At 39.4% G+C, this 24,686-nt stretch overlaps 1 protein-coding gene across 13 annotated transcripts in view; it reads left to right on the forward strand.

The window, feature by feature from the left end:
- KLHL32 (kelch like family member 32) overlaps nucleotides 1-24,686 on the forward strand; it is a 242,419-nt gene that overhangs the window by 41,523 nt on the left and 176,210 nt on the right. For 9 of the 13 annotated variants that reach the window (XM_045499093.1, XM_045499092.1, XM_045499094.1 and 6 more), the window contains 2 exons: nucleotides 4,320-4,395; nucleotides 12,572-12,752. The exons of 1 other annotated variant lie outside the window; for it this stretch is intronic. In XM_045499093.1, the coding sequence (XP_045355049.1) occupies nucleotides 4,373-4,395; nucleotides 12,572-12,752 (204 nt within the window). In that variant the 5' untranslated portion in view covers nucleotides 4,320-4,372. Of the gene's footprint in view, nucleotides 1-982; nucleotides 1,052-4,319; nucleotides 4,396-12,571; nucleotides 12,753-24,686 lie in introns of all 13 variants that reach the window. 3 more of the 13 variants (XM_045499085.1, XM_045499084.1, XM_045499086.1) reach the window with 2 other exon arrangements.

The following is a 24,686-nucleotide window of genomic DNA, read 5'->3' on the forward strand; positions in this document are numbered from 1 at the left end:
TAAGTAGAGATAGGATTAGCATAAAAATAGCCACCAACATCATTTCCCGTATTGTTTTCTATTTGTAAGTAAGCAGTCCAATTGATCTGGAGACTGGTGATTCCAATTCTAAATCCCAGGGAAGGGGTCTGGTTGGCTTAGCTTGCTATTAGGTCCAGACTCGTAGACCAGTCAGTTAAGGCCTGGTGGTGGGAGGTGCTTGGTTGCCAGCAGAACCTTGTGGGAGGCTGGGCAGGGACAGGTATGCACTCTACAAAAATACCAAGTTCATGCATGTGAGGAGACTGATTGGGGTTGAGTGAGATGGGGAACTTGACACTCAGTCTGTCTCTCTCTACTTAAGATTTCTCCTTAGACACCACTATTGAACTTATCAACTACTGAAGCGGAAGAGTGGAACCCACTTGAACAGAGAATTCAGTGTCAGCCAACCAATGAGTTAGTGCTAGCCATGTATAAGACCCAGGGGCCAAGTACTTGGCATGGTTGTTCAGGATGATATCTGATGAAGGCAAGTAGATGTGATCCTTCAGACAGGAAACCAGAGGGGTTTTGATGTTAGGGAGAGGTTGATTGCGTGAACTAGTGATTACTCTTATAGGGTGAGCCAAAGAGTTGGAAGTTCCCTTTTGTTCCTTTGGGGACTCTAGCACCTTTCCAATAACCTTCAAACCACAGCCAGAGCAATCTTTTTAAAATGCAAATTTCATCATTCAAGTCTCTCACTTTAAAACCTTCTGTGGACTCCCACTGATTTTAGGACAGAGACCAATATTCTCATTCTCTCTCTCTCTCTCTCTCTCTCTCTCTCTTTTTAAGTAATCTCTGTGGCCAATGTGGGGCTCAAACTCATGACCCCAGGATCAAGAGTTGCATGCTCCCCCTACTGAGCCAGCCAGGAGCCCTGAGACCAGTATTCTTAATACTGCTTGTGTGGTCTGCACTCTGGCCTCTAACAGGCCCTGCTTCTTTCTGCTTTTAGGACCTTTGCACAGGCTGTTGACTCTGCCCAGGGCACCTCCCAACCACCCTTCTTCCCACCCCTCCCCAGGTAATAATTATCTTTGAGAGATCAACTTGGATGTTTCATCCTCAGGGAAGTCCCTTCCCCGATTACACAGGATGAGCCAAGTTCTCTGCTGTGTTAATAATCAATCATAAGTAACAATAAAACAACAACAATAATAATAACAGCTAACTGTCATGGGACAGATAGTTTCTGAGACTTGTTTAATCCTCACAATAACACAATGAGGTAGGTGTTACTATTTTTACATGAGGAAACTGCTTAGAGCCCATGGCACGTATCACAATTAAGGTTAAAGAATGAATTAAACAGGCCCTGGCAGTGGCCAGGATGGGGCTGAAGGGCAGCCTTTTGTTTAAAAAGGAAGGGCTAGGAGTTGGTCTTGAGGCTATGTTTGTGAAGCAGAGCTTGCTGTGGCCTGGGGGCAGTGTGCTTACTTAGGATGTCTTTGAGAAGAGATCAGTGATGATTATGAAGGCTAAAACACTCTCAAGCCGCTTCTTGCTGTCCACCATGTCCACTGTTAGCCCTATGAGACGAAGAACTCCTACATTAGCTGTTGTATCCTAGGAACTCAGCTCTTGGTCTTACATAAACTAGTTCCTCAGTAAGTATTTTATGTATCATTCAAAAAAATCTCCAAAACTTTGGAAGTGTTTTTGAGCAAGCTGCATTTGAATTGTATCCTAAAGATACAGCATTGATAGTGGGACTTGCTCCCCAGGGATTTAATTTGATCTTGGGCTAAATGGTGGATGCCCAGGACTTGAGGGGACACATGTGTGGACCTTGCTTAGGGAACAGGTGAGCCGAGGGACCAGATCTCAGACCTCAGGAGTGCTGGTCTCTAAAGTGAGGCAAGGCTGAGAGGAGCATTCTGCCCCAAGTAGAAGTAGACAGATCAGAGTCTCATGCTCTTTACACAGGTGGTTACAAAGACTAGTTTGTGGAAGGGGATGTTTTACCTTTATAGTTTGGGGATCATGCATGTGGGAGATGAGGCTGGGATGAGTACATTCTAGAACTCATAGAATAATCTGGTTCTATGGTGCCAGTGGGCTCAGAAAGCTGCAGATGGTCACTACTGAAAGAGACCCTGAATGTAATTACTCTCAACTCACAGAAAAAGAGCTACCTCACATGCTTCCTGTGCCAAATAGCACTACCCTCAGGGCTTATGTGATTTTATACCTAACGGGGTGTGAGCAGCTCTGAGAGCTAAGATGCCTGGAGAGCAACTCTAGCCTTTCTTCCTGTAGTTTTGCTCCTGGGACCCTGCCAGGGTGGTCCAGCCATGAATCTATTTCTAGATTCTGAAGAAGGGAAAGGCAGGAGACTGGCCTGGATCTCTTTGGCCTTGTGGGAAGAAGTGAGCACCTTCACTTAGGAAGAAATCCATATCCCTCCCTGCTACAGGAAAAATACAAGGAAGTGGGAGGAGGAAGGTCTGGCTGAGTGAAGTAGACACTTCATTTAAGGGAAACTTAAAATATGAAGTATACCTAATAAAATGTAAAAACAAATGTTACTTATACAAAACCAAGATTATAACCAAGGATACAAATTATATAAAAGTATATATAGTAAAGAGTAAATAACCTATAGTAAAAATAGTAAATAATAGATAACAATAAACCTTTTCAAAGGCGATCCTTTGACTCATTTTAATTCACCTTTAAAAAGGTGTCCATTTCACTAAACTTTGTAGAGTATAGCATGTTCTATTTAGATAATTTCTGAGGAGAGCCAATTTAGTGAGTTGGTCTCCTAATAGCAAGGGACTTTAATTTATCTTGTGATTTTTAATAGTGTTTGGAATCTGAAAAATATCGAGTTAAATGTGTCCTTTAATTTTGGATTCTTTTAACTTTTAGGATTCTTGTTCTCCATGTGTCTAATTGTTGGGAGCATTTACAAGACTGTCAGAAAGATAAGGTTCCCCCCCCCCCTTCTCTGTGATAATAAATGTTCTTTTGCCATTGTAAAGCTGAAGTGTCCATCTCTGTTAGTGTTTGCATTAGCCTGTAAGAGCCTGAAGTTTATAACCTAGATTCTGGAGAGAAACTAGCAGTGATAGGTTGCTAGGAAAATCTCTCAGCTAATTAAACAACGTGCCTTGAATTATTCTGAGCCTCTGTCCTGCTCAGTAATCCTGGATCAGTTGAAAATGAGGCTCATTTTTAGGTTTGTCAAAACGTAAATTAGAAATAAATGAAAGTCTAGACATCCTATTGTCAATAATTAAAGAAAACCAGAAATAAAAAAATATAATTGTATGAAAATGTTCAAAACAATTTGATGTTCAGGAACAATGGAATACTTAAAGAAATTATGATATATCCAAATACTGTATTTTAGTTAGGTTAGAAATCATAGCTCCCTCTTTTATACAAATCAGTAGAAATAGGTACAGTTTAATATTTTTACCCTGTTACCACTTTTCAAAATAAAAATGGGACAGAAGGGAGCCTGTTTAAGATTATCCAGATTGGAATTAATTTTGCGACTTGAATATATTAGAAAATGGGAGTTAGATCCTCTAATGAGGACCAGGCCCCAGACTATTCAAATAATTTACTTTTCTGTTTGGAGTTATATGAGTGATAGAGAAGAAAGTCTGAGAGGAGGTTCACGATGTGGTGGGGGCAGGGGGGGTGATTAAATGAGTATATAGCCAAGGAGCTGTTTTAAGCCTGACAGCTTCATTCTATTTTATATTTCCAGTTGTGCTAATCCTAAATCTGCTGTAAGAATCTGTTTTCCATTTCCTACTAATTTTCACCCTCTCTAGATGTTATTTTTTGAGCAGTTTTCAGAAATCTGCTCCTTGATAGAAAATTATCTTTCTGTAGATTCTTAGCCAAGACATACTTGGTTTTAACTTAATTTCACTAATATTCATGTTTGGAAGAAAAGTAAAATTGCTATAAAGGACAAGTCAACTAGTATTTGTGGTGTAGACCTTTGTAGCTTTATTTTATTAAATCTTAATTTTTCCCTTTGGCCATCTGATGTTTTAATTTTTACTGTAACCTTTAATTTAGCTATTGTTGGTTCTTAAACACATTTTCCTGCTTAGTCTCTGAAATTCCAGTGAGGGGAAAAAAAACAATGTAAAAAACATTCCAGACCATTTCTTATTAAAGAGCATTCAGTCAAAAAGTTGAATGTGGACTATAAAACTCCCCTAGGTGCCTCCATGGGGTTCTAAAGCATTCGCATCATGAAGGCCCAGAGTGTGCTTTTTTTGCCTTTAGCTCACTGTGCTTTTCTTTCTTGTCTTTTTATTCAGCTGGAATGCTTGCAAACTGCTAAGGCTGAGATCCTGAGGAACCCAGCTGGAGAATGCCGTCTGAACGCTGCCTGAGGTTGGGCCTGTAGGATGCTTCCTTGCCTGGTGTAGTGAACCCCGAAATAGTTACCCTGCACATCCCAGGGCTTAGTACAGAGCAAGGCTCAAGACGTATTTGAAGGAATTAAGTAAACCAGTTAGAGTGTGTATGAGTTTAGTGTCATAGCACATGGGTTAACCACTGTGATCTATTTACGGGTCAAACCTAGTTACATCTCATGGTTCTTTGAATGATACTGTTTACTATATTTTTTTATTTGGAATGTTTTAAAAAAAAAAGAATACTTTTATAAAGGTAGATGATTTAAAAAAGAATCAGAAAACTATACTTGTATAAATATCACCATCATCCCCTTTAAAGCAATCATTCTGGGGAGTATGATATGTATTCTCAAAATACTCTCAACATTCTTCTAATAATTCATTTATTTAACAGATATTTATTGAGCCAAGCACTCTACTTGATGCAGAGGATCCAGCCATGAATAAAAGAGAGAAGGTTCCTGCCTTCATAAAACATATATTCAATGGAGGAAACTGATATCTAACAAATCACACCCAGTAACAATGCAGATATAATTGTGAAAAGTGCTCTGAAGGAAAAGTATAGGGTTGATAGAATGACGAAGTGTCTTCCTGAAGAAGTGGTCTGTAATTTGAGCACTGATGCGTGGGGTGACATGGGGAAATGCTCTGGGGCAGGAAGGAACTTGGCACATACCCAAACCTGTGGATGCAGTCAAGAAGAAGACACAGGGCATTTTTTTGAATATTCAAAGTGGACGCAAGTCTTTATCATCCTCTGAGGAAATAGTCAAAAGGATCTTCAGAGCAAAAAATGAGAGGTGTGAAACAGAGGAGATTCTTTTTATTAATTAAGAATTGTGTATGTCTATGGAATAATGAGACTGCCTCTCTTCCACAACTCTGTAACTATTAGAGTTGACCAGTTCCAAAAATATGTTCAGACATGGAAGGAGGCATTGTTACAGCCGGTTCAGTGCTGCTTCACTCCCCAGAGCCAGTCCGTTGCTCTAGATCAGCGTTTCTTAGTGGGGGATGGTTTTGCTCTCAGTGTACATTGTGCAATATCTGGCAACATTTTTGGTAGTCACTGGAGTTGGGGATGCTATTGGCATCTGGTCAGTCGATGGTAGGGATCCTGCTGAACATCTCACAATATGCAGGATGGCTCCCCATAGTAGATAAGGATCTGGCCCCAAATGTTCGTTTCACTGAGGTTGAGAAATCCAGCTCCAGATGTGGCATCCAGCCTATACAGGCACATAGAGACCATGGTATCTGTCTGCCACCACCTCAGCCAAGTGATTTATTTCTGACTACCAGGATCTATGTGCGTTTTTTCTCAAAATTGTTTTTTACTTTAAATCTACCATCTCTGCTTTTATTGATCCACTCTGACCCCTCTGCCACCTGTCCTCCCCTGCACCATCATCTCCGTAATGGTCTTTCCTTCCCAGATATGATTCACAGCTCTCCCTTCCCCACCTTCCAGACTTCCCTTGTTCCCTGAGGAACTGTTGCACTGTGATTGTCTGCTCTGCTGTATAATCTCCTTACCCTGAAAAGCTCCCTTCCCCTCCTGACTTCACTGAGGCCTGTCCTCTCCTGAGGCCCACTTGGAGCCCTGCTAAGAGCCCTCCTCACATCTCATGTATTTGGGGGGATAGGTAGAGAGATTGTTGTCACCTGGGACGTGGTTTTGCTTCTGCATCATTACTCTTCAAGTTGGTTGTCTGAGAAGGCAACGATAACAAAATACAACAGAGACATGCTCATTCTGATGCTCTTCAACTCTCTCTCTCTCTCCCTCCTCTCTCCTCCCTCCTCTCTCCTCTCCACTATAGTTAGGGTCATTTCCCCTCAGTTACTGAGCATTTGGCACCCAGATTACAGTGTTCTTCCTCATCAGAAACCTGTTGCAATTTCCCAGTGTCCTCAGTGTCTGCAAGGAGGATCCGTCCAACTTGGTGGCCTCGGATCTTCAATCTGCTTATCTCCAAAAACCTTGTTCTACTGAGACATCAACTCCCATGGTCACACCTTGGACCTTGCATCCCAGTAGTTGCTCTGTTTGTGATACCACTACATCAGCCACTTTACTCTTACCAGGATCTCCTCTCCGTCTAGCCTTCCCTCACTGTGGTTGTACTTCGACCTCCTTGCAGTGTCTCATCTACTGGCCTTGCTACTTTCTACCAACACATCATCCCCTTCTTTCCCTCATTTCCCTTCTGATCCAGTTTAGATTCTATAACTTTTATTTTTTATTTTTATTTTTTAAATGTTATTTTATTTTTTTTAATGTTTATTTATTTTTGAGAGAGAGAGAGAGAGAGAGCACACAAGCAGGGAAGGGGCAGAGAGAGAGGGAGACACAGAATCTGAAACAGGCTCCAGCCTCTGAGCCCAACGTGAGGCTTGAACCCATGAACTATGAGATCATGATCTGAGACAAAGTTGGATGCTTAACCGACTGAGTCACCCATTTTCTACAACTCTTTAAATCCTTGATTTCTCTTGCTTCCTGTGTTTTTGATGCATTTTCCTGACAAAATTCCAACCCAGATGAACCCAGATATCCATGTTTCCTTGCCTACATTGCCTAGTGGAGATAGTTCCACTAAATCTTTATATTTAACAAACCAAAAAAATGCTAAGATTTTGAATATGTGTTCCTGGTATGCCTGTTTCCTCCCTCCTCCTACTCAAAGGGCAGTCCTTTTCCACCACGGAGCCCATCCCTCCTTCTGTATTTTGAATACTGTCTTTATTAACTTCCTACCAACCTTTCGCTGTTGATTGTGTCTGCACTGTGTTCTGGAGACACAGCTGTGTTTCTGTTACCCTCTCTATGTAGATGAGTCCCAGATTTACACTTCTAGCCAAGCCTCTCTCTGAGCTGCAGACCTTGTCCTTCCTTGTTCTCAAGGTTTTGACCCTTGACACACTGTTGTGAGCACCATGCTTCCTCCTACCACGGGATCCCAGGACTTGCTCTCCCCTACCTGGAAAACTCTTTTTGCCACAGTAGCTCCTTCTCATCCTTCATCCCCCAGCTCCAGAATTATTGCTTCTGGGAGGCCAGATTATTTGCTTAGTGTGTAACTGCCTTGCTAAACTCAATGTTCGACAAGGGCTGCTACCAAGTTTGTTTTGTTCACCATTTTATCTCTAGTATCTAGCATGGCACCTGGATAGGGTAAATGTTTATTGAGTGAATGAATGAGGGGAGGAATGAAACAAAACTATTCATTTATAATTAAGTCTCTCTCTGTATAATCTTTATTACTTCTTAATCATCCTCTAACATATTGTGTTTTCTTTGCTTATTATTTTGGCCATTGCTATTAATTGTTAGCATTCATTTTAAAGTATGTAAAAATTATAAAGTGTTCTATAAAAAAGAAAAATTAAGTTCCATTATGGAGTTAATAGTCTGCTTACTAAAATAAATAGGGCTGTTTTAATATTGATGTATTTAATTTGTATAGAAATATTTTGATCGTAGAATTGAAGTGATTAGGGTACTCACCTGATAATTCATCAATAGACTGAATTGAGATAATCATGAATAATTCTAGCACTATCATTTTTTTTTTGGTCCAGTCTTCTGTTTTTTGTGTGGTCTGTTTAAGAAATGAAACTCTTCATGCTACTTGACTGCTTTTGATTTGTAAGTATTTGATATCTTATTGGTAGCCTCACTTGAAATCTACTTGCATATATTTTGTGTGTCTAAATACTAGGTAAGCATTGATAGAGAAATTGACTTGAATTTTAAAATTTGAAATGCAAATGTTTAAAAACCAGATAGCTGTTTTGGAATTTACATGTTAAAAACTTAGTAAACTCAGTCAAAATTTACTTTATGAAAATGAGACCCTGTGAGAGTTCTGTGATCAAAAATGTTAACTCTGTCAACTGCAAATAGTGATTTGCACTATGGTAGAGCTTCATCTGAGTAGGGTGTACCATGTTATCAACGTCATGTTCTGCATTTGATTTTTTAGTTTTTGCTATCAAATCCAGAATGAAAGTTACAGACTTGAAGTCATGAATAGTCCTGTGCCATGAGACCTCATTTATTTATCTCCGTTACTGAATGCTGACATATGGTCAAATGGTTGCATCCTGTCATCACTAAAACGCAGTCTGCTGCTTCGAGAGTGGGGGCTTCCCATGTTGTACACACAGAGGCTGTGCCCTGTAGAACTTATGGAGTTCAGGTGGAAAGGAATGAGGGACATGTCCCCTAGGAACTTGTACACTGTCCAATAGGACCATGTTGTGAACCATATGTATAATTAAAATTTTCAAGTAGTTACTTTTAAAAGAAATAAAAAGAAACAGGTAAAATAAATTTAACTAGTTTATTTTTAATCAGTATACCCCAAATATTATTATTTCAATATGTAATTAATATAAAAATACTAATGAGATATTTTGCATTCTTTTTTCATACTACGTCTGACATTGAGAGCAGTTTACACTCACAACACATCTCAGTTTGGACTACACACATTTCCAGTGGTTAGTAACCACCTGTAGCTCGTGGCTATTGTATTGGACAGTGTAGTTTTAGGGGATCCCTCAGAGGAAAGACTTTTGGGGTTGCCCTGGGGAAGCCAGGTCACCTTCTGCCCTTACCTGTAAGTTTTAAGGTGGCAACACTGCTTCCACAGTCGACCTTTCCCAATTTTAGGATGACACTCAAATCTGTATACCCTTGGCAAATGTGCCTCATGTTTTATGTGTTTTTTTTTTTCCCAGTAATTTAGGAAGTTTTGGGAATATTCTATTCCTTCCTTCTTCATTGTTTCCCACATAACAGAGGGACATTGTTGGGAAGCTTAGTGTGCCAATTTGATATAAATTATAGATGTCAATGCAGCCATGTGCAAGCATGTATCTGCTCCCCATCTTAATTCAGACATGGTACTTAATGGTCTCTGATTCACCCCCTTCCTTGTTTATGATTACTGACTTCATCAGATGGGCCTGCCTCTTTCCAGCTGTGTTCTGTGGCCGCACAGGCCTTAACATTTAGAGGGTTGAAGTCTCTTGCAGGTTTATATCTGAGAGTTGAGTGGGAAGTTGCTTTCAGAATACAATAAAGACTTGTTGATTAATAGGCCTTTATTTCTTGCCAAATGTTGGAGTATTTGTTTCTGCTTTTAAAGATTCCTAACATATTGGTTCCAAAATATTTGGAATCTTGTGCCAAGTGTTGCCTTAAATATTTAGCATGTTGTTTTCTTTAAGCTTGAATATTTCAAGCCCAGCTGAATGATCCTGTGAAATTATGCAGCATCACCATTGTTTCAGAGCTGAGCCCTTTATCTTTTGCCAAATTTCAGTTTACAGCTGCTCTTTCCCTGGCAAGATGTATTCACTGTCAATAGATATCTGAAATGCAAATACTGATTCAGTCTTGATAATAAGGACATAAATTGTGGCACTATATTTGGGAAATGAATAAGGAAACACTTGAAGGCAATTATTTTAACATATTCTACTGTTCTACAAATGAAATTTTAAAGTATATTTATTTAGCATTTAAAGCAATATTAAAAGGGAGAAATGAGTGTATCTAATAAGTTGTCTATGAGTATTTCAAATAAGTAATAATTGGAATCTGTTTTTCTATCTCCAAGCTTATCTTAGTTGCAGTGCAAAGATAAATATTTTTGAAGCCTGATTTTAGATATTTATTACAACTATTTCCTGTTATTATCTTCATGTGTATTCTTTTTAAAAGGCAGCTTTGATTTTGAGATAACTATGCATAATATAAATACAAAGTTAGTATAGACTTTGTGACCTTTTACCCCTGCGATCAGAGATTTTTTAGATCTTTTTCACAGCTTGCCATTTTGTTTTGTTTTGTCTTTATCTTGTTTTTTAAGCAGGAGGCTGAAATACAGTATTGTGTTCTTGGCGATAGGTTCTCAAAATGCATGATCTTGGACCTTTGGTTTTGTCATCTGTAGAATAGAGATAATAATGCCTGCCTCATAGGGTTGTGATGATGATTAATTGAATTAATAATTATAAATCACTAAGAATAATTCATAGAACATAGGAAGACTTTAAAATATATAAAATGTCATCCTTTTAGGAAAGATTTTTCAAAAATTATCCTAAAGCTTTACTTTAGCTGATGTGATATTTCTTTTACTGTTTCCTCATTTCTTTAATTGAGTAATGCTAATTCATCTCCATTCTAGGCTTTGCATAGAAATTTGTGTTAAAAGTTACTTATGCTTCTGAATGTGGTTTTCAGTTACTGATTTTAAATGTGGATAGCTAGAGCTGCTAGATGAATATTCGATGACAGTAACCATTTCAAAACTCACTGCTGCATTCCAACTGAAAATAATCTTCCCACCTTCCCACAAGAACTTCCTATATCATCACCTCCTGTCAAGTTTTTTTTTTTCTTTCAGTAGTTCTGACATTTCTGAGGCTCCCCAGTCAGAAATGTCCAATAAAACTTATAGGCTGTTCTCTGCATTTCATAGGAAGCATTTGTTTCACCTTAAAGTGGAACAGTCTGTGTAGAACTGCGGTTTACAAGCCAACTGGCACCACAGGCTGGACAGAGCTTTGTTAAATAAACTAAGCATGCAGACTAGGCCAGTGGCGACTCCCCAGCTTCCCTGAGCGGTTCTTTCACATTCAGAGGGGAGAATTGGATGCAGCAGTTGTCAGGATAGGAGAGACAGTCCTCAGTCATTCCCATGGTATCTTCACTCAGCTTCAAGAGGAGTCCGAAGGCCAGAAACAGGGCTCGATGGCCCTTGTTCTCATTCTGGGAGTAACTTGTGACTGGTGCCGCTCACCAATCCTGGTCTGATGTCAGTTCTGAGATTTTAAAGCACTGTGGAGACTGTATTCATAGATGTAGGCTGGAATTGTTCAGAGCTATCTACACAGTCAATGTATGGCCTTACTTCTACATTATTTTGGAAAGGTCTGGGGTTTCACTTAGGAGTTTTTTTGTTGTTGTTGTTTATTTTTGAGAGAGAGAGAGAAAGAGAGAGGGCACAAGCATGAGAAGAGCAGAGAAAGAGGGAGACAAAGAATCTGAAGCAGGCTTCAGGCTCTGAGGTGTCAGCACAGGGCCCGACGCGGCTCAAACTCACAAACCATGAGATCATGACTTGAGCCGAAGTCAGATGCTCAACCGACTGAGCCACCCAGGCACCCCACACCTAGGAGTCCTAAAGGACATAGGATGAATATTTTAAAATGGGGTAAGGAGTGAAGGGCTAAGTTTCACAATGAATAAATATAACAGTTTCAAAAAATAGAACAGCAAATAAAACTGTATGGTCATTTCTAAGTCTAGTACAGTGACCACATACAGAGTTTGAAGGCTGATAATACAGATATATTTTACTTTCAGCCTTAGATGTTTTTCATCTACGATGACATTTTTTTTGATGTTCCCCCATGATACATGATTTCCCAAGTTTAATAATCATCTGCTATTATTTATTCATTGCTTTTTACATGAGATAGTCAGTGGCAGCCCCTTTTTCTCTAATCAACATTTAGTCAGTTTTGTTTTATTTATTATTGTAGTATTGTGACCTCTGGGAAGACTTACTAACTTCCCGTATCTCTGGTGAGTCTTTTAGGTCCCGTGGATTCTGTGCTAGATCAGTGCATGGTGGTGATCATGTTCTGAGCTTGCACCACCCCCCCATAGTGGTACAGAACTAGAGAAGGAATCAGAGACTCAGGAAGGGGGTCATAGAGGGGAGAGAGTCCCATATATACACACATACGGATACACATCCAGAGAAAGCTTTGCACTCAGAGATGTACATGTATTGAGGGGACAGAGGCCAGAATCAGAGGCTCACTGGTCCACAGACATGGACCATACACAGACAGATGGACACACACAAAAACACAAATCCAGAAAGAGAAGCACTCGTAGGAAAGAGAAAGATACCCTGAGGGGGTGAGGAAAAGAGAAAATTAGAGAAAAGGAGAGCAGGGGAATAGTAGAGAGGAGGGAAACGGAATCACAAAGGTCACATTCTTGTAGTGTGCTGCGATCTGCGCTCCCTACACAGGTGCTGAAGGAGTGAGGGGGCACCAGGGACAGCAGGGGCTGGTGGGAGAAAGCATGTTGACACAATTGCTCTCTTTTGTAGTATTCAAGAAATGCTGACAGGCCAGAGGCTCTGCCACTCGGAATCTCACAATGATAGCGTCTTGGCAGCGCTGAATCAACAGAGAAGTGACGGCATCCTCTGTGACGTCACCCTGATTGCTGAGGAACAGAAATTCCATGCTCACAAGGCAGTCCTAGCAGCATGCAGTGACTATTTCCGGGTAAGTTGGGGTAGTTTGTTAAACGGAGGATGACAAAGTTTCCTGAAGTGTCCTGCATCCATCAGTCAGATGACGGTCACTGGAGTTGTGAATGTTGGGGACCTTTCCTGAACAGAATAAGATTGGGGTTGCAGTGGGATCCTCCCTGGCTTGGTCATCTGGATATCCCTCTAGCGGAGAGCAGATCTCTCCTTTGCTTCTGAACTGAGGGGTATTTGATACTTTACCACCATAAGGCAGTGTGGCATTACAGTGCACCATAATGCAGTGTGAACGGGGCGATAGGATGTATCTAGATCCAGGATCAGAAGGACAATCTGTAAAACAGTTTGTTAAAATTTAAAGTGCTCGTAAATCTATGTAGCGTTTCTGTTTTTTTTTTTTTTTTTTCTATGCATGTTCTTGTCTTCATGCTTTCCAACTGTTTGCTCCAGAGACAGAGATACAATTGGCCTAATGGACGTTTATGGTTGTTAAGTGTGTGTTGCTGAAGGCATGTGGTCTTGTTTAGTAGAACTTTAGGGTGCGATTTTCAGTGGCTTATGAGATACAGTGGTATGTTTGTTGCTTTATTTTATTTTATTTTATTTTATTTTATTTATTTCCAGTGTAATTAACATACAGTGTAATACTAGTTTCAGGTGTATAATACAGTGATTCGACACTTCCATACATTACCCAGTGCTCATCACAAGTATGCTCCTTAATCCCTATCACACATTTAACTCCTCCCCCGCCCACCACCCACCTCCCCTCTGGTAACCATCAGTTTGCACTCCGTAGTTAAGAGTCTGTTTCTTAGTTTGTGTGTGTGTCACTCTCTCTGCAACCCCCCCAACCATGATTGATTGTTTTGTTTCTTATATTCCCCATATGAGTTAAATCATATAGTATTGTCTTTCCCTGACTGACTTATTTTACTTAGCATTGTACTTTCTTGCTGTATCCATGTCAATTTATGTTTATTGCTTTTTTGAAGATTAAAATATGCAGTATGGTTATAGCTAACTAAATGCCATTTATTTAGTACTTCCTATGATTTAAATGGTAGAAAAAGGACTTTGTATGCATATCTCATATAAATGAGAATAGAAATTAATTGTGAATTTTTTTGGTTTCTCTTGTCAAGGTCTCAAAGTGTTATAGAAACCAACTTAGGCCCATGGGCAATTTGTTGGTTTTATTTGTTTTGTTTTTTTTTGTTGTTGGTTTTATTTGTATAATTCCAGTCATAATCTTGGTTTTATTTTTTTGTTTTTATTTTATTTTATTTTCATAATCTTGGTTTTAATGTTTAAGAGAATATCAACTGCACTGTTGCCAAGTAGCAAGTAAAAAAAATTTTCAAAAATGCCAAATCATAAAAGAAAGTCTTTTTTAAAAAGTGTTTTAAATATGATGAAACCCAGTACTATAGAGGATCTAGAGGGAAATACTTGAAATGTCTATAGATTAAAAGAAGGAATAATTCTCAATTGTAGAAATGAAGCAGAATATCTGAAAAGTGACCTTTTAGTTCCATTAAAATAGTGTTACATTTTATACACTGACGCATCAGGCATTAATCTTCCAGAAAGGCTATATTATTCAGGGAGCTTTTCAAACAACATATTTTGGGTTGTTCTATATAATACATACACGTGGGGCCCCTGGGTGGCTCAGTCGGTTAAGCATCTGACTTCGGCTCAGGTCACGGTCTCAGGATTTGTGAGCTTGATCACCACATTGGGTGAGCTCAATCCCCACTTCAAGATTCTCTTTTGATTCCTCTCTCTCTCCCACTCTCTCTGCCCCTCATGAACTCTCTCTCTTTTTCTCTCTGCCCCTTGCTCACTCATGCTCTCTCTCTCAAATAAAAAAAAAAAAAAAGCGGGGGTGGGGGCTCCTGGATGGCTCAGTCAGTTAAGCGTCCAACTCTTGGTTTCAGCTCAGGTCCTAATCTTGTGGTTCGTGAGTCCACATAGGGCTCCATTGCTGATAGTGTGGAGACTGATTGGGATTCTTTGTCTCTCTCGTTCTGCCCCTCCCCTGCTTACACTTTCTCTGTCTCTCTCAAAATAAATAAATAAACTTAAAAAATATATATATAGCATGTGCACATTATATAATAATATAATGTAGTAAGTTTTGTCTTCCTTTAGACCATAATTTAGCCCCTCCTATTACTTAGCTTCTCTTCTCTTAGGTCTCTGCTGGTTGGCTTTTTAATTTAATTTTGGGAGACGGTTTGATTGTATGTGTGTGTGTGTGTGTGTGTGTGTGTAAGAGAGAAAGCGTGTGAGCAAGTGCATACTACTTATTGGCCTTGAACAGTGTTTGCTGCTACTCCCAGTCTTTCATCTCTTACCACAACGCCCCTGATATTCTGGTAGGTTACACGGAGAGTGCCTCCTTTATAATACCTGTGTTACAAAGCTCGTGAAGAAAGTTTCATTATTCCCGTGATGCAGATAAGAAAACCAAAGTGCGGTATGTTTAAATAACCCACCCGAGGATCGCCAGATATTAGGTAGAAGAGCTGATTTTCACGCACTGGAGCATGTTTCCTTGAGTACAAGAAGTTGTGCTTTTTTCCTTCAATCATGTGACCTGCTAGAATCATACACTGTTCTTTCAAGCTCACAACCTGCTTGTGAGATGAAAGTTAAGTGACTTTTGGAGTCAGTGTTCAGATGGAGAAACCAAAACAAAGCTGGAACAGTTGGCACTTTTAACTCTTTTCTAGGCACAGTGTTGAGTGCTGGAGTTACAATGTTTAACCAGACGTAGACCGAGCTCCATGGAATTTGTAATATAGATAAAATACTAGAGGTAGTTTTTGCGTTGTACTCTGCCTCTTTTGTTAGCTTTTGTGACCCCCCAAACCTAGAAGCTGAATAGTTCCTCTGCTCTGTCAGCTCTAATAATCAATGGTGGATTCATTCTCACATCAGCAGTTAACTGGACTGTTGACTAGAGGCTGGATGACCTAAATTGGCCTTGTTGGTAGGTCTGGTGATTGTGAAGCTCTTGGCTGGGGTTTTAGGGGACAGTGGGCATGTATTTCACACAAATAAGCTAGCCTGGGCTTTTTCACATGACAACTAAGTTCTAAAAATGGCATGAGGGTAAGTCTCAATGTATAGGTACTTTTCAGTCTTTCTCTTTGTGTCATGTTTTCTGATGTCCCATTGGCCAAGGAAGCCCCATGGCCAAGCCCAGAATCAATGTAAGAGAGTATATACCAAAGGGCATAGATGCAGGAAGGGAATGAATTTATTGCCATTTTTGCAACTGTTTGCTATCAAGAACTGTCAAGACTGAGATTTTACCATACTTGTAAGCCAGTAAGATAGCCTATGACTAGATGCTGGTAGAAGGCACAAGACTCCAAAGTTAGAGACGAAGGACAGTTTAACACTCCTAGCAACCAGTCTGTGAGTCTTAGCGTATTTGCACATATTCCCTGAGCCTCAGTTCTCACAAGTGACATGAAGAGGGCCAGCTTCCGTTACCACGCACAAAATGAGCTACATTTATCAGAGAGGATTGTTGAGTTCAGGCAACCCAAATCTTTTATAATGGGTAGGAAACATGTCTGGTTTTTGTTCTGGAGGGACAAATTATTATTCTAGACAGGAAGCATGCCTATCCTTTGCTCTGTAAAGAGACACTGTGTCTTCCAGGATTTCAAGCAAAACTGCCCTTTATTCCAAAGAGAGACACCAGTGTGTCATCCCAAAGCTGTTTGCTATAGAAACATCCTTGGAAAGAAAGTTCAGAACAAAGGACAGTCTGTGCCTCACTCACAATACATGCATAAATACAAGAGAATCATGCAGAATTGTCTTCCAACAACCACATGCCCTAAACTAAAATTATGTTTGTGTTCCCTGTGTCTTATGCTGTACCACAGTGAAACACCTGGAAACAGTCTTCCTGCTATAAAAATTTCTGTATCTCTCACTTTTATAATGTTGCCTCAGGCTTAGTACACAATAAATATTTATTAAGTGAGTGAGGAAATGTCTTCTAATTATCACAGAATTCCATGTATATTTCAATTCTTAATATCCTGAAGACAAAAGATATGCAAATTATCGATGGATTTTTCTTTCTAGTGTCATCTGTTCAAGTTAATTAAGTACTTTGATATAAATTAGACTGTGGTACTTTGCACTTCGACATCTGGAAGATTATTTGACTCTAAAGTAATTGTTTTGATTCAGGAATGGCAGTACCGCAAGAGTGCGAAGGCCCAAGTTTTGATGTAAACTGCTCCTTTACATTGATCTGAGAGTTGGTATCAGCTCTTGTCGCTTCAAGTGTAAATAATGAGCAGTTGAGCACAAAGTACTATACCTTCCTGTGATTATCAACATTTAAAAAAAAGTGAAAACATTCTTCAGTCAAGTAGTAAAATTATTTCAAAAAATAAAAATAAGGTTTAATAACAGCAGTGTAGGTACAACATGGCCGTAGTCAAATGCTATAACTGAGTCAGACTAGGGACTTCTTTTCTGAGTATAAATCGGTGGTGGAAGGAAGAAAGGGAAGAGCTTAGGAGTCAGGGCTGAGTTTGAATACAGCGGCAGGGACTGTGTCTCTCTGTTCACCGTTGTTTCCCAGAGTGCTCAGAAAATAGGTGCTATTCTAATTAATATTTGTTGGGATGTTCATCCTCTTTGCTGTCTATTCTCTGAGCATAGGTGAGTCATCTTACTCCTGTGAACCTGTGTTTTTTCATCTGTAAATTGGCAATTATAAAGCACAACTCTCAGAATGGCTTAATATAGAGATTTAAATAAGATAAGGTAAAGAATGTACTAAGCACTGTATCTGAAACACAGTAGATGTTCTGTGAGCATTAGCTGTTCAACCGGGTCATGTTCTGCCTAGCTACTTGTGGGAAGAGATAAGAGTTCATCGTTGGGCTCACCTAGTTGCAGACTCACTCACCTTTTAAGGGGTCAGAATGACTTTTTGGTTCTATCCTTTCACATCTTTTAATTTTCTGAATCTGACCCCTCCTTGCTGCTTGCTTAGAACATTCTAGTTCTATCCAACTTTTCTTCTCTACCAGCTGTCCCTTCATAAACCATTGTGCAGATGACTGCGTGGTTTAGCTCTCGCTCCCCTGTTCAGGTCCTCCAGAGCTCCTCACTTGCACATTTGCCAGACTCTTGGAGCCTTCATGCTGTGCTGTTATCTTCCATCTTCGTCTTTGTCCTCCCATCTGTTCATCTGACGTTGCAAACATACTCCATTACATCTTTCCACTTTCCAGCCTTGCCAATGACCAATCTTTCCACCCCAACCTCCTACTCACCTCTTACTTTACCCTGTCTTCCAAGGTTTATCACAACCAACAAGTGTGAAGTCTTTCATGAAGTCTTATCCTGTCTACCGTCTTCCACCTCCCTAAATTCATATTCAAGGCCCCATTTTTCTGAAACCTTAGAACTGTAGATTTTCTCTCTCAAGGAATTAAAGATCAAGAGAATGAAAGGACAGCCTATGGAATGGGGAGAAAATATACACATCTATCTGTTAAGGCATTAATAGCCAATATATATAAGGAACTCATGCGACTCAGTAGTAAAAAAAAATAAGTAAAAATAAAAATAAATAAATAAATAAATACTATGATTAAGAAATGGGCAAAGGATCTGAATAGATATTTTTCCAAAGAAGATAAACAAATGGCCAACAGGTACATGAGCATGAGCAGGTGTAAGCTCAGCATCACTCATCATCAGGAAAATGCAAATCAAAACCACAGTGAGATATCACCTCACACCTGTTAGGATGGCTGTTAACAAGGCATGAAATAACAAGTGTTGGCAAGGATGTGGAGAAAAGGGAACACTTCTGCACTGCTGGTAGGAATGTAAATTGGTGTAGCTACTACAGAAAACAATATGGAGGTTCCTCAAAAAATTAAAATGAGTTTATTTATTTTTGCGTGTGTTAGAGAGAGAGACAGAGAGACAGAGAGAGCGGGGAAGGAGCAGAAAGAAAGGGGGACAGAGGATCCAAAGTTTGGGGCCCAAACTCATGAACTGTGAGGTCATGACCTGAGCCGAAGGTGGACACTTAACCAATTGAGCCACCCAGGCACCTCTGGAGGTTCCTCAAAAAATTAAAAAAATTGAACTACCATATTGTCCAATAATCCCACATTTGGTTATATAGTGAACGTAAATGAAATCAGGATCTTGAAGGTATATCTCCTATGTTCATTGCAGCATTATTCATAATAGCCAAGATATGGAAACAACCTAAGTGTCTGTCTACAGATTAATGGATAAAGAAAACGTGGGGTGTGTGTGTGTGTACCCATGAGAAAGAGGGAAATCCTGTTATTTGTAACAACATGGATGAACCATGAGAGCATTAAGCTAAGTGAAATAAATCATGTAGAGAAAAACAAATATTGTATGATCTCACTTACAGAAACAGAAGGTAGAATGGTGGTTTCCAGGGACTGGGCAGTGGGGGTGAAATGGGGATATGTTGGCAAAGGGTGTACATTTCCAGTTATGAGATGGATAAGCTCTGGGGATCTAGTTACCACATGGTGACTACAGTTAACAATATTGTATCATAGACTTGAAAGTTACTGAAAGACTAGATCTTACAAGTCCTTACTACACACACACACACACACACACACACACACACACACACAGGAAAAGGTAACTGTGAAGTGATGCATGTATTAACTACCTTATTGTGGTAATCATTTTGTGATATATGTGTGTATTAAATCATCACGTTGTATGCCTTAAACTTACACAGTGTTAATGTTAATTATGTCTCAAAGCTGGAAAATTCCTTTAAAAGGAATTTAAGATTATATATCATGTGTTGCAGCCTCTTTCACTAGGAGCTTTTCTCAGGACTGTGATTAGCTGAGGGCTAATCAAGTCCATCAAAGTGCTGTTGAACAAAGTTGAATGAGGAAGTATTGAACCAGAGGCAGCAGGAGAAAATTAGGGTCTTGTGATCTAGAGTGTGTGTGTATGTGAGAGAGGTGTGAAGAGTCAGCCCCTTACCCTCCTCCCTGTGGCACCCCACTCTGACTGGGGACACAAAAGTTGCAGAGCCCCCGTGTGGGCAGCCCTGGGCTGTGGGCCACCCTGCAGCTTCTGGAGGCTGTTGTTTAACATTTGCTATCTGCAGCTTCAATCTCCATGAACGCCTACACTTTCTGGCCAAGGAAGCAGATGTCTTGACTGTCTAACATAGCTTCGCATATGTGATGGTAAAGTGATTCAAATATGACATTTTGGAAACTTAAATATTTGAGCATCATTTTCCATTAGAGCCTGAGTATGCTCTGCCTATCTAATTTGTAGTTTTGAGAGAAAAGGATAAAGCCATGATTTTTAAAAAAATCTGTTCCATGTATTTTATAATCAAATTCTCCAGTCACTATTTGATTGAAATGGCATAAAAGACTATTAAAAGAGTATATGATATATAATTAGAAATAAATGTTTTCCAAATTCAATAAGCATTTGTTATATTCCTGCTATTTTCTAGACAGAATAAATTTATGGTCTGGTAGGAGAGAACAAATAACTTCAGTGTGTGTCATTCGTATTAGAAGTTTGGTATGATGTTTTGGGGCTTGAGGCTTTTTTCCCCTCTTCCTCTCTCTGGCATTCTCAGTCAGTAATAACAATAATCATAACTACCATTAATTGAGTATTTACTGTACTACAGGCAGTTATTGTAAGTGCTTTATGTGTATCAACTCATTTTATCCTCTAAAGACACCTATAAGATGGGTATTACTATCATCATCATCATCATCATCATCATCATCATCATCATCTCCATTTTATTTTTTTTATTTTTATTTTTTTTTCAACGTTTATTTATTTTTGGGACAGAGAGAGACAGAGCATGAACGGGGGAGGGGCAGAGAGAGAGGGAGACACAGAATCGGAAACAGGCTCCAGGCTCTGAGCCATCAGCCCAGAGCCTGACGCGGGGCTCGAACTCACGGACCGCGAGATCGTGACCTGGCTGAAGTCGGACGCTTAACCGACTGCGCCACCCAGGCGCCCCATCCATTTTAAAAATGGGGGAAAGGAGGCTTAAATTGAAATAACTGACCCATGAGGCATGGGGAGTGGTTAAGTAAGAGCGGATGAAGGCCTGACCTACACGAGGAGCAGATGGGGGAGAGAAGAAGACCTATGAGGAGTGTTTGCTGGAGGTAGAATAGCTGGGACACACCAGGTAAAATCTGAGGGGGGTGGTGCGATAGATGGTGAGAGAGAGGAAAGACTCAGGAATGAATGAGGGCCCTGGCTTGAGGATCAGGGGTTGTGGGAGCAAGGGGGTGTCCACACCCACCAGACTCCAGGCATGGAGGGTGTTGGGAAAGAGCAGCCATGAGGTATTTTGAAGGAAGCTGTGCAAGTGGGGAAGGCTGAGTATGAGCACTTGAAGGTCCCCTTGAGGGCAGAGCAAGTATCTTTTTTGCCTTTCTGATCATTGCATCCCAGCACCTGCTGTAGTGCCTGGTGCCCCAAAGACCCTCAGCATTCCTTGTCCCATGTTGCAGTCTGACTGGAACAGTTTCTTGCTGTGTCATGTGGGTAGGGCCTCACCAATCCCTTCCTCAGAACTTTTCCCCTAAGAACACCCATTGTATGTATGATCTGTTTGACACATTGGTTTGTCTTATTTCCTAGGCAAGTTTCCAGTAAGGACTTGAAGGTAATAGCACTTCTGATGTTAAAGCGCATAAATGAGATCATTGTTGGGCTCAAGCTGTTTCCTGTTTGGTGGTTTTGTAGACTCTTCATTAACATTTCTGCTTCTCAGAACTCATACATAAGACATATTGTGTTTATCACATTAAGGATAAACAGAGACATAATACTGGCAGTTATCTTGCTTCCAGCCACCAAGCCTGCAGCCTCCTCCTGCCTTTATCCCTAGCCTGCTCCTCAGCTCCCATTGGTTCTGTAAGCCCCAACTATGCTTCTAGTAAATTATCTTTTTGCCTGAAAAATAATATTAAGAATAAAAAATAAGTGTCCTTTATTAACCCTCAAGTACTGTTTGAATGTTAAAGGACTTTCAATAGTCAGTTGTCTTTTATCCAGTTAACCATGCCACAGCTTTCTTCTGTGTACATTCTGAGCAGCCACTGGGTGCAGTGCTCTAATTTTGATTCATTCACTTTGTTTAAAAGAATATTGTCACAGCCTGAGTAGTGCGGCCCTCAAAAATTAAATTTTAGCTGGGGGTAACTTAAAACTAACCATCCTTTGCAGATAAGAAATGAATAAAAATACTAGTAAAATCACCTCCAAGTCCTTCAATACATAGAGTAATTATTTTTAGTTTATCTTTATGATAGTTACTACAAGCATGTAAATCTCTACTGCTACCCTAAATTATAAAGCATTACTCTGCAGCTATTTAATTGGTACATGAATCTCACTAAAATTAAATCCCATGATGTTCCATATTTTCCATAGTCCATTTTACACTGGCCTGTCCTGTGATTAATTACTTTGAGGTTGAACAAGCCCTACTGAATTCTGTGGGTATTGGGTGCTTATGCTGAAAGAGCAGCATTGCTAAGTCTTGCATATTTGCACGCTGCTCTGTTCTTTCCCTAACGTGTATTTCGTGTGTCAATCATAGAGGCACCAGAATATCATTATTATAGTACATTTGGGTTATGCATTATATGGCAAACTGATCATTGTTTTCCATCAAAGGATTATTTGTTTTGATATTTAATTTTATAAAATCTGTTTATAAAAAGAATTAAAAAGTCAAGCAATATCTGTTAGGAATAAAGAGTATGGCAAGAGAATGAGGTTTTATCAGCTTTGAAGACATTGTGAATAACCTAAGGGAGCATGGGGAACTGAAGGAAGTTTAAAAAGACTAATGGGCAGATTAAGAAGAATATGTGGAAGTGATTCAGATGTGTGATGCTTTTTGTATCATGTATGATGTATGATGATGTGTGATAGATATATGATGATTTCGTTTCTCGTTTGAGTTTTGATATATCAGCAAAACTATTAAGAAGATATGTGAAATAAGTCATACAGAGAAAGACAGATACCATATGTTTTCACTCTTATGTGGATCCTGAGAAACTTAACAGAAGACCATGGGGGAGGGGAAGGAAAAAAAAGTTAGAGAGGGAGAGAGCCAAACCATAAGAGACTCTTAAAAACTGAGAATAAACTGAGGGTTGATGGGGGGTAGGAGGGAGGGGAGGGTGGGTAATGGGTATTGAGGAGGGCACCTGTTGGAATGAGCACTGGGTGTTATATGAAAACCAATTTGACAATAAATTTCATATTAAAAAAAAGATATATGCAGGGTTAGCTATCTATTTTCAGTATTTAATTGGATTTTGAAATGAAGAATTTTGACAATAGAAAAAGGTAAAAATCCAACATAAGGATCATTTTATTTCTGCTATATTCCTTTTCTGATCATAAATTAATTTTGCTCTATGCAACTGTAAAATGACTTGCCTCTAATATTTTTTATTTTAAAATTTTTAATGATTTCCATTTTAATTTTCTTTGATTTCACGTAGTGCTTAATATTTCATTTTATTTACTGTATTCAGTATGATAATTACTACTACTTAACAAATCAATGTGCTTCTTTAATATGGTAAGAACAAATCGACTCTATGCCTGATAATAGTTCCAGATGCTACTTTGTCAATTCCATAGGCATTTACTGAGCATCCACTAGATACAAAAAAGTTTGTGCTGGATGTTGAAAGGGATACAGAAAATATCACCACTGCAGCTTCTGCATAAGAGGTGAAGTTTGAGACATCCGGAATATAGGAGATTGCATAGCAGGAGGGAAAAGAGCAGAAAAAAATATATCTGTAGTTAGGACCTAAAGAATGCCTTTATTCAAGTGGCAGAAAGAGAATGAGCAGATGGCCTAGGGGACAAAAAAGGAAGAGCCTAAGATATATAAAGATAATCAGCATGTACATTTTATTCAAAGCCAGAAAAGAAAAGAATTTCAAGGATTAATACATTTTGTAGAATACCAAGGAGGATGCAGAAAAATTCACTGTTCTTTAAGAAGTTGATTTCAGTAGAGTGTGGGAAAGGAAGCCAAAATCTAAGGGGTAACATACAAAAATATTGATAAGTGCTGCTTGTGGTTTGTGGACCAGTGCCATTCTGAGGGATGCTTGTTAACTGTCCATGCTGATGAGGTACCAAATGTAAATCAGCTACATGATGAAACGCTGTGTTAGTTCAACTGGCATTTTCACAGGAAATCTTTCTCAAGGAAGCAAATAATGAGTTCATTTGTATGCTGGCAGGGATTTCTTACCTTGTGTCAGATGTATAAGAAACAGTTTGAAGACAGCCTACTCTGAGGAGTGCTGATGCAGAAAATAGCAATGCACACACATACACACAATTCCATTTTAATTTTAATTTTTGTTTCTTATTTAGCTTTATGGAAATATAATTGTCATATAACATTGTGTAAGTTTAAAATATACAGGTGATAATTTGATACAGGTATGTGTTGTGAAATGGTTAACACAGTAAGGTTAGTTAACATATCCATTTCTTCACATAGTTACCTCTGTGTGTGGGGGGCAGCAGGAGGTGGCTGGGTGGGGAGGAAATATTAAGATGTACTCTCTTAGTAACTTCCATGTCTGCCATATGTGTTAACAGTATTGTTAACTTAGTCACTGTGCTGTACATTAGGTTCCCAGAACTTACTCATCTTTTAACTAGAAGTTTATATCCTTTAACCAATCTCTCTTCATTTCCACCATCCTCTCGCCCCTGGCAACCAACATTCTACTGCTTCTATGATTTTGGCTTTTTAAGATTACACAAATAAGTGAGATCATACAGTATTTTTCTTCCTCTGTCTGATTTATTTCGCTTAGCATAATATCTTCAG

The sequence above is a fragment of the Leopardus geoffroyi genome, chromosome B2, assembly GCF_018350155.1.
Source record: "Leopardus geoffroyi isolate Oge1 chromosome B2, O.geoffroyi_Oge1_pat1.0, whole genome shotgun sequence".
NCBI lineage: Eukaryota > Metazoa > Chordata > Mammalia > Carnivora > Felidae > Leopardus > Leopardus geoffroyi.